The 13,892-nt window shown below is 42.6% G+C and overlaps 1 protein-coding gene across 1 annotated transcript in view; it reads left to right on the top strand.

The window, feature by feature from the left end:
• zfhx3b (zinc finger homeobox 3b) overlaps positions 1-13,892 on the top strand; it is a 143,627-nt gene that overhangs the window by 56,143 nt on the left and 73,592 nt on the right. Inside the window, exon 3 of the mRNA XM_052560578.1 lies at positions 1,521-2,017. Coding sequence (XP_052416538.1) covers positions 1,521-2,017 — 497 coding nt within the window. The remainder of the gene's footprint in view (positions 1-1,520; positions 2,018-13,892) is intronic.

Genomic DNA, 13,892 nt, shown 5'->3' with positions numbered 1-13,892 from the left:
GTGGACTTTCATATATTTAAAGTCTCACACTACTAAATATCACATTTGTGTATTTGCATGTAAGTGACACATTACATCTCTGAGATCTGATCATCATAATTAAACTTTTTTTTGGTTATTGCAAAGTAGAACTTGTAAATACTTTCAGATTAATGCTTTTTACATAAACATCTATCCTGTTGTACTTTAACATTGATATCGACTGGCACTAGCAAAATATTCAAAATATTTTCTTACAAGACATGCTCAAGAGGTCATGAATTCTAAGTAGAACTGAACATGATTCAAAGTATAATTACAGGTATTTACATGAAAGGTTTTTGGAAATAAAGTGTCTTTCTTAATCGATGCACATTGTAATGGTACTAAAAAGGAGAGGTTGAACAAATCACGAAAGACAATAAGAGGCAATAAAACCCTAGAAACTGCTATAGAGTGAGAGAGAGAAAGCGAGAGAGAGAGAAAGAGAAAGAGAGAGAGAATTTTTAAGAGTAAAAAATCAACAAACTAAAAGAAAGCATTTTAAATAAAATAGTTCTCTTCAGAGTGGTGGATCTGACAATGATTTTAAGGAGACTGCCAGAGGTCTCTCTGTCCCTGCACTAAAAGCTGAAGGTAATGGTGAAATGAGCAGGCCACATTCTGCCCCAATAAATAAAAGGAGCTGCTGGAATTAATTTAGTGTAAAGCCATACAGCTTCAGCGGGTGCTCTCAATCTGGGCAGTGACAGACTGAAGATCAGCGAACTGAGGCAGCAGCTTCTATGCATCCCTTGTTTCCAAATCCCAGCTACTAGCATCTTCCCCAAGCTGTTCTTAGATGCCTTTTGCTTTTGTTGTTGAATATACCGTTTATTTTGCTCCCACAACTTCATTTCTTAAAAATACACGAATACAACGCAATACAAGCACTTTCAGCAGGAAGGTGTTTGCATTGATTTGTTCCCAATCAAAGGTGAATGAGCCAGACTTCAACAAGGAAAATCTATTTTTTATAATTATTTTGTGAAAAGATGCCTGTAGTTGATTTACATTAATGTGTGCTTGGGAGCTCTTTAGATCTTTGGTAATGATTGAATAACTTTATTTTTGCGCCTCTGCTCACAGACTCTGGAGTTGATTTAATGGCAGGGCTATGAAAATGCAGGACTGTGTAAATCCACACCTCCTCCCTCCCTCTCTCTCTCTCTCTCTCTTTCTTACTCTTTCTCTGAGCTCAAAGGAAAGGATAATCTTGATTTAGTAAAATTATGTAGATAAATACACACATGCACATTATCCTGGAGAGCAAATCCACTTTGACTGCGCAGACAAACATAACTATTTTTTAAAAGGCTGAACTATGCACCTTTTCCCTGTTTCCCAGGTCATTCTTGTAACTTGAGGAAATTTTAATTATCCATTAAAATGAATGGATAAGTGGTGCTAAATGCTGTATTTTAAAAGAGACAGTATATTTGTGAAAGAACGATGTTCTGTCTGACAGATTACTGATCGCTTTTTGTGTCTTCTGCTCTCAGTTGGAGGGGACATTGCAATGGATGTACGCCTTGGTGGGGGACAGCTGGTCTCAGAGGAGCTGATGACCTTGGGTGAAAGCCTATCCCAGACCAGCGATCCTTCCCTAAAACTTTTCCAGTGCGCCGTGTGCAACCGCTTCACTACCGACAATCTGGATGTGCTGGGCCTGCACATGAGTGCAGAGCGCACGCTCCCAGAAGAAGAGTGGAGAGCGGTGGTGGGCGACTCGCACCAGTGTAAGCTGTGCCACTACACCACACAGCTCAAGGCCAACTTTCAGCTGCACTGCAAGACTGACAAACACGTGCAGAAGTATCAGCTGGTGGCACACATCAAGGAGGGCGGCAAGGGCAATGAGTGGCGCCTCAAGTGCGTGGCCATTGGCAACCCTGTGCACCTCAAATGCAATGCCTGTGACTACTATACCAACAGCCTGGAAAAACTGAGGATGCACACCGTCAACTCTCGCCATGAGGCCAGTCTCAAGCTGTACAAGGTGAGTGACTCTGGTAGCCTTACACTAATGAGTGCCATACCTGCCAAGTTTCCAACATCAAGTATTTTTCTGTCTACATTGAAAGCAAAAAATGCTTTTCAGCAATATATAAAAAAAGTTTAATATACAGCTAGGAAAAGAGAAATCAAACCAGTAAGATTTCACCACCCAGTGCAACACAAAAAACAAAATACCCCATAGCTTGTTGACGGAGGTTAGGACAACAACTTCAATCTTTCTGGTTAGCACACAGTGTTACACTTTCTGTGGGTTTTAAACACACCTCCAGCCTACTGTGTGACTGAATCGACCAGTACTTTCCATCTCTACTGCCGACTATGAGTGATGGCCCGGTGCAGTATATTAAGGTCTAATGTGCATGCAATGGAGAGGGGAGAACAGGGGCACTTAGAGGGAGGGAGGAACATGGCAGGTCAGCAGGGTGGGGAGAAGGGCAGCTGATGAAATTGCTGGAAGAGAGGATGAAGAAGTGTGAAGAGACAGAGGTTTGGTGCTAATACCATTCGGAGTGGGAAGGGCAGAATCGCTCTCGACAGCCTTATTGATTTTCGCTGGACTTGGAGCTTCACCTTCTACTCTAATCATTCCATAATAGCCAATGGATGAACACTCTCTGAACAAATGGCCATAAATCTAACAGGCCTGATTCCATTTAGGCACCTATCCCATGTGTCTGCGAGCCTAGCTCAGTCTGTGTTTAACCCAGACTGGCACGACTGCACACAGGGACTTCTCTCCTTAATTCTCCCTTTCTTTCTCTCTATCGCTTGATCTCACATGCTCAATGAGATACTGACTCACATACCACCCATTTGAGCTGTACATCACTGCCCATGCTTACTCGACCTTTATTTACACTGCTTCCTCAAGACAGCATGCATTTGCAACCTACATTAACATACTTCAGAGACAAACAGAATATTCAAAGAGAAAAAAAAAAACGGTAGGGTCAGACATCATTGGCTTCTAACCTTACCAAACTTTGCCTAAGACAATGGCTTAATAGTTATTTGGCTTTTGGTTAACATTACTTTCCCTACCCTACCAGCACCAAATGAGTGCTGCTGAAAAGGAAAGTGATTTTGGAGCCATGTTGTAAAAGACTAAATCCAGCTCACCATTGACATCATTGCAAGTGTCCCGTATGTTGACCCATTACAATCAGAGATATTATAGCACTGTCAAGGTTTGTCATTACCATGGCCCTGTGCTGAGAGGCTCTTGGTCAGCTGTGCCCCTGATGAACTAGTTTGTAATGGTAATTAGGGGAAGCCATAAACCAGCTTCCTCTGTATCTGGTGATAAAATCAGACAAGCCTGAGCTGGGATTGTCTGCCATACGCAAGCTGTAACATGCAATGAGCGTATTTACAAATACCACAATGATTCAAATATGTAACACAAGAATCCTGATGTGCTTGGCTGACCTGTGGAGGCATTTCTGTAGTCATGGGCCTCATGTAGCTCCAGGCAGGGTTTGGGACCTGGGGAACCAAGAGTTTTTGTGTCAATGGTGAGAAATAGCAGAAAATATCTTATCTAGCCACCAACTGTGATTTATTGTGCTGCGTGGAACTGGAAATTTTGGCATCCACCTCATACTTACATCAATCAAGCCTACTGTTAACAACGAAATCTTTTAGAAACACTATAATATTCCTTCCGCCACCGACGTTCTCTTTAATGAAAGGGGGCTAGCAGAGAACATACTAGTCCGCCTAACTGCGAATGTTCAGTACTCTGTGGCAGATTAGAAATGTTCGACACATCCAAGCATGATAATTTGTAAGCTTTAAGCTCCTTAAAATTGTTCCTCAGCCTTAAAAGCCCAACAGATCCGAACAGAGGAAGAGAGAAAAGAGTTGACTGACAACAGCATCAGCCTTGTAAGCAAGCAGCTTCCATCAGTGGCGACAGGCCTACCCGCAAACTAAGACATTCACAGTTTGAGTTATAGCTGCATTTCATGACATACAAATGTGATTAGAGGATGATAAGCACATGTTGCCGCTGAGGTCTTGCTGTAGCATTGGTTTCTAACCCCACAATGACACAGGCTTCACTTTGCAGTGAATTTATAGCCCTGATAGACATACTGACTGGCTGACACCAACAGTATGATTTGCTAGCTCAGCTAAGCTTACAGTACAAGTGTCAAAACAGGAAAGGAAAATGAAAAACACTATTTATCCCCTCCAAATGAAATCTGATTCAAAACGAGAAATTTTTCAACATCCTGCTGGGAGAAAATAAATCATCAAGTCAGCATAAACAGGCCCTAAGATGTGGTAGATCCTTGGGACACTTTGCCCAAATCAAACTGGTTTGCATTAAACAGGCCCTTTGTGTGCACAGCTCCGTAAATTGGAGCCTGTAATTACTGGAATTAAAAAGGAAGGTTTAAACTGAAGGCTAAGCTGGATGGGATAATTTGAGAGTCTGTGGTATGCGGCACATATTAAGGCTTTCTAAAAATACACCTTCCCCCACCAACCCACGGATTGGAATGTTCCGAAAGCCTTTGGAGAGCTTGGGAGAATTGTCCTAACCGCACAGACCACTGCACAGCAGGGGTGATGCTTCCCGACTTTGCTATCTAGGGTACAGGACTGAGTTCCACTCTGGTTTCAGACACACCCGTCAGTCAGTCTAGCGCTCATCTCATATGAACTTTTACCTTCCACTGCTCCCTTCAAATTCCCGCTTGCTGGCTGCTTTGTAGTGGCAAGAATGATGTCATGATGGTCACCAGTAAGCACTTGCAGATGGGCCGCACAACAATACACAGGTCATGACAAAGATTAGGCTTCTCAAGTTCTAAATTGTTGGTGGAATCTTCAATTCGCAGAGTCAGAGAGAGTCGCCACATAGCATGTGTATGACACTAAACATGAAATCGAGAACAGCCCTACTTGCTTTCTTTATAAAATTCAAGATTTCATGGAGCACTTGAAGAAAATGCTTTTGTAAAATATAATAACTTGTTTACAACCTTCCTTTTTGGCTAACATTACCAAACCACCTGTCAAAAAGATCATTGTGTCCTGTTTTACTTCCGTAACATGAATTACAAATGCCTTTTCAAGATGATATTAAGTATCCAAATAGTGCATGATTACTCTTCCGTCAATTTTCTCTTGCACGGCTCTTATATACACAAGTATACACCACCGTTCTATAGAGGACACATTCACTTGATATTTGAGATCTTGTTCATGCTGAGTAAGCATGTCTCAGGTGCTGGGATGCACTCAAGCCAGCCTTGAGTCTGAGACTTGGTTCTCCGCTCCAGACAGGATGGAGAGAGGCAGGTCTTCCAGGCAGGCCTTTCAAGCGAAGAGGAGGAGCTTCGGGCTGGCTACCTTCCTTGTCTCAGGGGCCGGTACAATCTGGGGTAATTGAGATTGATTGGATGTTATTTTTCCTCTTGCAAATGTAGTCCATTAGCTTGGCACATGCATAATCAGTTTAGAGCACAGTTAACTGAATGTAATCATGTTCTTCGGTGTCTGCTCGCACAAAATCCACTCCAGATGTCGCTTGGCCGTGGAAAGAGAGGAAGAAAGTGCCGTCACTATCACATGGGGAATCTTTACCCAAGAAAGGCCTCATAACATTCACCCCCACACCACCAGCACCAGTGTACTGGTCTCGCTCCATTAAACACACAAACTATACAAACTGTGTGCTGCACACATTTACACTCCCCATACATGTACAAATACACACATGCTCACACATTCTGTCATCTGTTCACTACTGCCCAAAACTCCTGCAAACAGAACCCCGTAGCACATGTTGATGTGTCTCAGCTATGCTAACAGTGCTTTGACTGCGCTCCAAGCGCGGATCCAGCGCAAATCGTCTGGATTTTGGACTCTCTCTACTTATTTTTTTCCCTCCAGTGCAATCCAACCGAATCAGCTGGGGCGTGAGGAAGGAAAATGTCTACACTCTGGAGAAAACAAAGAAAAAACACAGTAAAACAAAACAGACAGTAATGCGTAGAAGGGGATTAGCTGTAGCGGCTGTACTGAAAGGTATTAACAGGCTTCTCAGATATCGTACCACCTTTTACAACAGAATCCTGATCAATGATGCAGACCCCCTCCATTAATAATTATGATTTTTATCATGACTTATCCTCGCCATAACAACAGACTCCAATCATCAAAAACAAATAGACTGAGAATGCCCTGGCTCCAGCAAGATTGTGTTTGTTTTTTATTATCAAATAAAATTGCAGAGTAATTTCGAGTTAACGTCGCAAGGGAGTATTTTACCACTATTGGTACGGCTCGTGGTTATATCTTTCATCTGTGGACAGTGAAGCTCAACCTCTATGCCAGAGAGAGCGCCACACCCAAACTCCATAAGTCCCTCCAGACATCAGTTAGAGAAGAGACGGAGAGGGTCTGAGAGCGATAGAGAGAGGGAGGGAGAGAGAGAGGCGCTCGTTTAGATGGAGATACTCTGCTAATTATCATGGCTGGCCTGTGATTGTTCAGTAATAGTGCTCAGTGGGGAAAAAAGGTTTGCTACTGTTCCAGGAAGGGCTGAGCTTTGATTTACCGGTAGTACCACGCTAATAAAGCACCCATTCCATATTCACAGAGCCACTACTGAGACATCCTGCCTCCCTCCAGTCAAAGATATAGTCCATATAACATAGAGAAGCCCAGGTTTGTAATTATAAGACACTTTTGGATTAGTACAGTATACATCATATTTATTTGTTATCATAAGATCTCTATAATGTAGATCCATGTCAGCACCAGGTTGTCCTTAGGGTGCTGAACTCTGCCTCACAGAAGCCAAACAGAGGCTCTGCTCCCTTTAAGACAAGGGACAGAGGGCTTTTCCCCAGAAGAGGAGTCGAGTTTTGCTGAGAGAGCTATCCTTTAGTGTGGGAGGGGCATTGTGTAGTGTGACATTGGTTTGTAGAGTAGTGGGCGGGCTTTAAGCTGTGTCTGGAAGTCTGCAGGAATTTCACAACTCCTTCAGCCCCCACCTCAGTAAGGCCAGGCACTGACCCGTCGCACAGCTGCAGCTGATGATTACGCATGCATATGCCCCTCTAAGTATGTGTGTGTTTGTGCATTCAACGGAGGGACCAGCAGCCAATCAGATACACATGGTAGGCCATGCACAGCTTTAATATGTTGTACTGTAATTTGGGAGAGAGGGGCAGGGATATGAAAACGGACTGCAACAGAGTGTATCTCTTTGTGCAGAGGCTGAGGAGCAGATATTATTGTATTGTAATAGCGATTTGTTTAGATTTCTCCCCCCTCTCTTTCTTTTTGGGCAGCCAGACAAGAGCAACTAAGCAATGCTCCTGCCACTGCTAAAGGAAGCTGTTGATCCTATTATCTGCTGCCTGATCAGCACAAACAGGGGATTGGAGACTGATGATGGACTGGGGTGGACACAGGGATCAGAGAGTATGTTACACCAACGTAGGAAGGCGCAAGAGCGTGCTAGTTTGTAAGATATGTGTAGACATAGGCAGAAATATAAACAAACCCTAAGTATTTGAAACTTTGGAACATAACTGCTCCGGCAACATCTTGGCTACGGACATAACTTATACCACAAATTGTGTTGCTTGTTGAGTAGAGGTATTCCGTTACTTTTCTAAGCAGTCAGACAAAGTTTTTGCCTGGCAGACAATAATATAATAAAATGCATTGACCATGATACTTAAATCATATCTAGGGGACCAGAATCTCAGAAATCGGGAGTGGACTATTTTGAGTTGTGCCTTAAAAAACACTCAAAACACTGGCACGTCTTTCTCCACTCTTTGTCTCTTTAAAATTAATAAACAAAGCAAATACCCATCATGCACAAAACATACCAGCATGGGTCACAAGCTGGTGGGTGGTCCCTCTCCACTGCTCGCTTCTTAAGGTTAAATAGCTTTAATCCACCCAGCCTGGAAAGCTAAACATCTCTCCAGCCAAATCTTCTTTCTTCCCCCTTGTTTTCTCTTGATGTTTGCAACCTTTCCTTCTGTAATTCAGTTTTTAGTACGCTGAATATCTTTGTCTTATAAAACACATTATAAAGGGTAAAGAGTGGAAGTTATAAAGATACAACAAAAAACTAAAGTTCTTCAAAGCTAGGAGTCATCACACTGACTAGCTAATCTATTTTAATTGATGAGTTATTTGGAGTGCAATTACACTGCCGTGCAATAAACATGCAGGACTGACCTGACTCCTTTTTTATGTAGTTATTTGACATTTAGTAGATGCTTTGAAGCGATTTAAAAGTTCACTTACTACAGACACAGTCCCCCTGGAGTTAAGTGGCTTGCTCAAGGGCACAATGTTGTTAGGTCTCAGTTTTTCTTGCGTTTATGGATTACACCATGGGTTCGAACCTTGTGACTTTTACATTCCCAGCCCAGATTTTTAGCAACTGTACCTTTTTACAACATGCCTTAATCAATGTTTTATCTTAGTAGTGCCAGCCTCAGTCTTGTAATATATATTAGAGTTGTATAATTTATATTACAATCTCAGCCCACACCCCTCTAATCAGAAGCTCCTCAACTCTTTCCTCTACCTCCAACTTCTCTCTGGCCTAGTGAGAAGAAGTGTTTGCTCAGTCTTCAAAAATACCCTTTAATAGCCTAATGTTATCAGCTTGATGTATTGTGTTTTTTTTTTTTTTTTTTTTTTTTTGTACATTTACATGTGTTTGTTAGTCAAATGTGAGTCAAATTAATTCAAACAAAGCCTCGAATCTTGGTGTAGCCCCTGGATGGGTAAGGCCGAGCCTTCTCACAGAACGTGACCCCTGTATCAAGGCAGGTACATTTTCTTTGAGGCAGACACTGGTTGAGCCTAAAGAAGAAAGAGAGAGTGTTTGGGAAAAAGACAGTGGGTGGTAAAGAGAGCAACAGGCAGGCTTACTGGTTCACCAGCATCAATACATCAGTGACTTAGCAACCAGATTAATGGCCTGTGAGTGGCCCAGGCCACAAGGCTGCTCTCGGCGCTTAGTGGAAGGCAGAGCGCTGGAAAACACACTGTGTTTAGCTTTGGGCTGCTGAAGAGAGTCTTGGGACAAATAAATCCACACATGAAATGAGGCTTTGGACCTCACTGTTTTTCACTCACCCCTCATACAATATCTTTCTTCTAAATATTCACAAAGAAGTTGAAATTAGGAAATCCACATCTTCCTTCTGCTGGACACCCAGGAGTGTTTACTTGTGATCAAGGTCCACTCCACAGTAAGCTAGTTTAGTGCTGGACTAGAGCTTTCGTTGTGTGAAGGCTACGTATTTAGACCCTGATGAAATTACAAGCTTGGTCCAGACTGGTTTATGATCTGTAGATAATGGTCAAATCGGTAGCCATGCTGTTAACCAGCAGCTGAAGCTGGTCAGTGTGGTTTTGATCCAGGTGGCAGCTGTGCTGTTAAACCAGTTGTGGAATAGTTGACAAAGAGAATCTTGCTGGTTTTAGCAAGTTAAGAATCCTCAACAGGGCCAACTTTTGGACTTTACTTGATAACAGGCTTTGAGTTGAGCTAAAACTACAGCATGGGGTTTTTAAAAAAAAGGCAAGCCTGACTTACCCCACTGAGATGGACATCCATTGAGGCGTCTTATGCATGGTCTAATTGCCATGCATTTGAGTCCAAGGTTAGGACTGGGAGCTGTAAATCTATCAGTGTTATGGGGACAATGTTCTCACCAGATGCAAACTACAGATTTTCATCCCTTTGTAATTAAGCAGTTCAGCCTGAGGTGTCATATGGTTTTTATTGAGGCCCCTCTGGAAAAAATCATTTCACACCTTGTTTTCTCATCATGTGCTTTTATGAATGTAAAGAGGGGGAAAACCAAGAGAAAGGAAATAAAAAAGTGGGAAATGATGGATAAAGGCTCTACAGTAATATATGGAGATGCTGGTTTGTTGTATTAAGAAGCAGGGATGTGAAATCATCAGTAGGTGACTCAATTAGTTCAGTACATTATCCCCAAATGCTTTCTTTCTTTCTTTCTTTCTTTCTTTCGTTTCAACCTGTTTACTAATTAAAAAAAGATGTTAGTTGCGAGACATAGCGGAGAAAGAGAGGGCCAGAAAGAGAGCGGTGAAGGAGTAGCACAAATTTTTTCAAGGTCAAATTTCACTGCAAGTTTACAGCCCTTGCATTCTCCGCTTTCAAACTCTGGTTGCCCATACAGGACACCTAGTGTTTAAGACACAAACGTACAGATATGCATCCCAGCATTCTCTTTGAGGCTTTCTCTTTATGAAACCCATCCCACTGATGAGGTGAATTCTGAGGTCGGACTCTCAGAGGTGCCTTATTTTACTAGCTGCAGCTGCTGAAAGTGGGGGAAACACTTTTGTTCTGTTGTTAAGCGGTTTCACACATTTGTGTATCATGAAGCATTTTTCAAACAGCACTGCTGATTTATGGAGTGGAGATCTTGGCGTTGTGGGCGCAGAGATTGAACGCAGAGACAGTGGAGGAAGTCTTCAACACAGCCGCCACATTCCTCCACCCACTCCCCACAGGATCAACCAAACTCTCTCTCTTTCTTCATCCCCACAGCATCACCACATTCAATCAACACCAGGTCTAAAATTAGGCTGCCGCAGACTTGATCGTTCGTTTGAACGGGTTATCTCTGTCACTGCGAAGGAATTTCCTTAATTTATACTCGTTAGGTTGGAATGGTCTTGTTCTGCTAATTTGATCCAGAAAGCCTGTCTTTGCTACTGAATAAACGAGGCCTCATGGAGACGTTATATTTTTGCCACTAGAGAAGATTACAAGATCTTGGTATGCAAATTATTATTCAAATTATTGTTTTATTAAATTAAGCACTGAGAGAAGAGAGGGAGTGCCATATTAATGAGTTATATGAAGCAGGCTTTATTAAATATTTGTTGATGTTGCAAAGGGAGCGGCATGTGTGTATTAATTCAGCACTGGCTGGTCCCATTGGGTTCCTTTACACACACACACACACATGCACAAGCATACACACACTCACAGAACTATATTTTTATTCTGTGTTTAGTCTGAGAAGATTTCTTTCACTGATTCGTTTTTTTAAATCCCCCTTCTTTAGAGCGTCGCATTCTGAGTTATGAGATCCCTAGCTCTTAGGTGACCCCCAACACTTTTTAATACGGATCTTGTTACCCACATCCCAGTGCATAATTTAATAGCTAGACCCACTTTTAAATTCTTTCAATCAGGCATATAGTTTGTGCTCTCTTATCCAACATACCATTCATTTTGTTTTTGTTTTTGCATCAGGAATCTTTCAAAACTGTAAAAAACAGTTGCAGTTTATGGGAAATCAGGTGAATAAAGTATGGTGTATGGTGTTAGCCAACTTATTTCAAATCTCATTAGATATTATTCATCTAGCCCTCATATAAGGTAATATTTTTTTTTCTCACAAAAGCACAAAAAAGTCTTATCATTCCATTTCTATCCATTCTAACATTTTCACTAGCTGCTCTTTCATTAAAGAACAATGTGACAGACAGCCCTTTGAATTACTGGGTGAGTATACGACATCCTGTACTTAGTTTTTAAAAAAAAATTTCATTTGTATAAAGAAATTTGAAGCAGGTTTTTTTAAATTGGGAAAATTTTAAATCAGTGGTTTCATTGCTTTGCTATTTATTGAGGAGTCTAGTGTTTGTTCAGATGCTAAAGCTTCACCTCTGTGCCTGGGTAGAAAGGAATTCCCAGTATTCAACTTACTTTTTAAATGATTTAACATGATGAAGCCATCTCCAAAAAGTCAGGGCTTTATATACAAAAATCAAATGCAATCTGCCATCTCTGATCAAAAGCAACAGCCATCAGAGCGAGGTTACGAAGGCAGAACAGGAAAAGCCATTAACTGCCAATCACAGCATCGATCGACAAGCCAGTCCACCACTACCATCACCACTGCCCCCCTTTTACTCACTTTGACTCTCAAACACTCCAGCATACATGCAGTGTTGCGTATTTGTGTCCACATTGCATGTTGTCATCAAGCTTAACAAGACATAACTTAAAACTGGTCAGAGCCCAATAATTTGACTGTTGACTATTTATTTAAAAAAATGCTAGCCTGTCTTTATCCATTCTTTAAAAGCATAATTTTCCTTCTCCGCAAATGTCGCTACTCCATCCAAAACAATTTTAATTGCAATACAACAAAGCCACCCATTTCTCAAGGAACAAGACATGTGACGTATAAAGCTTTGCATCAAACCAAGATCATGCAGACTGCAGCTGTACATGCACTGTGCATTTTTGGATCCCGGCATCAGATAAAATAGGAAAACTAATAGAGTTTGCGAAGGACAAAAGAAAAAAAAGGCGATTGATTTTTTTTCCCTCCATTTTTACTAGTGCCGTTAGTACATAGGGTCTTTAGGAGAATATTTACCTACTTCCCAGCTTAATAGAGATGCTGTATATCAGAGGGTGATCTGGAGCAGAGGTCAGGACTGGGGGGAGCAATTAAAGTCTGTGCATCTGCCAAAGCGGGCCATCCCATTGTGTGCACTGCAGGCTGAAACAGATAGGTGTGCAGGGAGCTAGCAAGAAGGCAATAGTTATCGAGCACCGTCTCGTGTTATTTATCAAGCTTTTCTGTAGATGATTCAGACCTCTCCTTGCTTAGATCAAACCCACATTGAGCTATACAGGACTGCAAAAAAAAAAAAAAAAACGAACCCACCTGTCAACTTTTTGTGTGAGCTTTTCGGATATGCTCTTCTTTATCTCCTCGATATCAAGATTTCCCCTGCCCTCCCTTGGAGTGCCTTTGGCCCACGCTCCATGACCAGCCAATAAAGCCAGACAGCATAGTCATGATAGATGTGGCCTGGGGCCTGTGCTCTCTCACCCCGCTGCTGTGGCGTCCTCGTTGACACATGAGCCGGGGGGGAGAGGAGTGGGGGATTGGGATGGGGCAGCAAGGAAAAATAGAAGGCCAGGGATATAAACCAGACCAGCCATTTTCTCCCATCCAGCTCATAAATATTTGCATGGCTGATTTATAAACAGGCCATGCTAAGACAAGATCAAAGTTAACTGTATCGGTTATAGAAAAGCCTGGCTTCTCGCAACGCCGCCCCGCACACCACGCTTATACCTATTAGAGCTCAAGGCCATACATCAACAGACGTATTGGCAGTGATTCAGATCGGCCTGCTCTCGCTGAAAGGCTAATGGTGCCCCTGCTGGGGCTGTATGGGGATCCGGCCACTGCGCGAGAGACACATGGATTAGTTTAATACCGTGTCTTTGTGCTAATGAAACTGCATAGCCCTGTCGATCAGCCCAGGTTGAGTGGCAGAATGCAGGTGGTGGTCAGGTTTCGAAGTATGCAGTGTGATGTTATGTATAGCCCCGTCCGGATGCAGGAGAGCAGACACCAGAGACAGTGTGTCCAAGAAGAGGACTGCAGACAGCTGTTCGTACTTCTCTAGCCAACCAGCCAGCCAGGCGACCTACACAAAGGCCAAGGTGGGGGTAGTCGATTAAGGGTCACTTCTAGCATGGGACTGCTAATGCCAGACCACATGGTAAAGCTGTGACACATAAACATATGTTTATGCAGATGCATGCATGTGCAACACAGTCATGGCGGACAAGGGGTGTCCAGTCCCGGGCCGCTTACACATTAATAAGTGCGCAAGCCGGCAGATGCAGGCGGTTTGGGGAGGAGGGCTGTTTGTTGACCCCTGTGGGAGGGTTAGCGAACTTAGTAATGGTAGAGAAAGAGAACCATTCTCTATGGAGATCTCCTTCTTTTGACCAAAAATAGCTGAATAAATAGGGAATCCATCACCAGGACAGGATGTGC

The sequence above is a fragment of the Carassius gibelio genome, chromosome B7 (assembly GCF_023724105.1).
Source record: "Carassius gibelio isolate Cgi1373 ecotype wild population from Czech Republic chromosome B7, carGib1.2-hapl.c, whole genome shotgun sequence".
Lineage (NCBI taxonomy): Eukaryota > Metazoa > Chordata > Actinopteri > Cypriniformes > Cyprinidae > Carassius > Carassius gibelio.
This window is presented reverse-complemented; position numbering and strand designations above follow the sequence as displayed.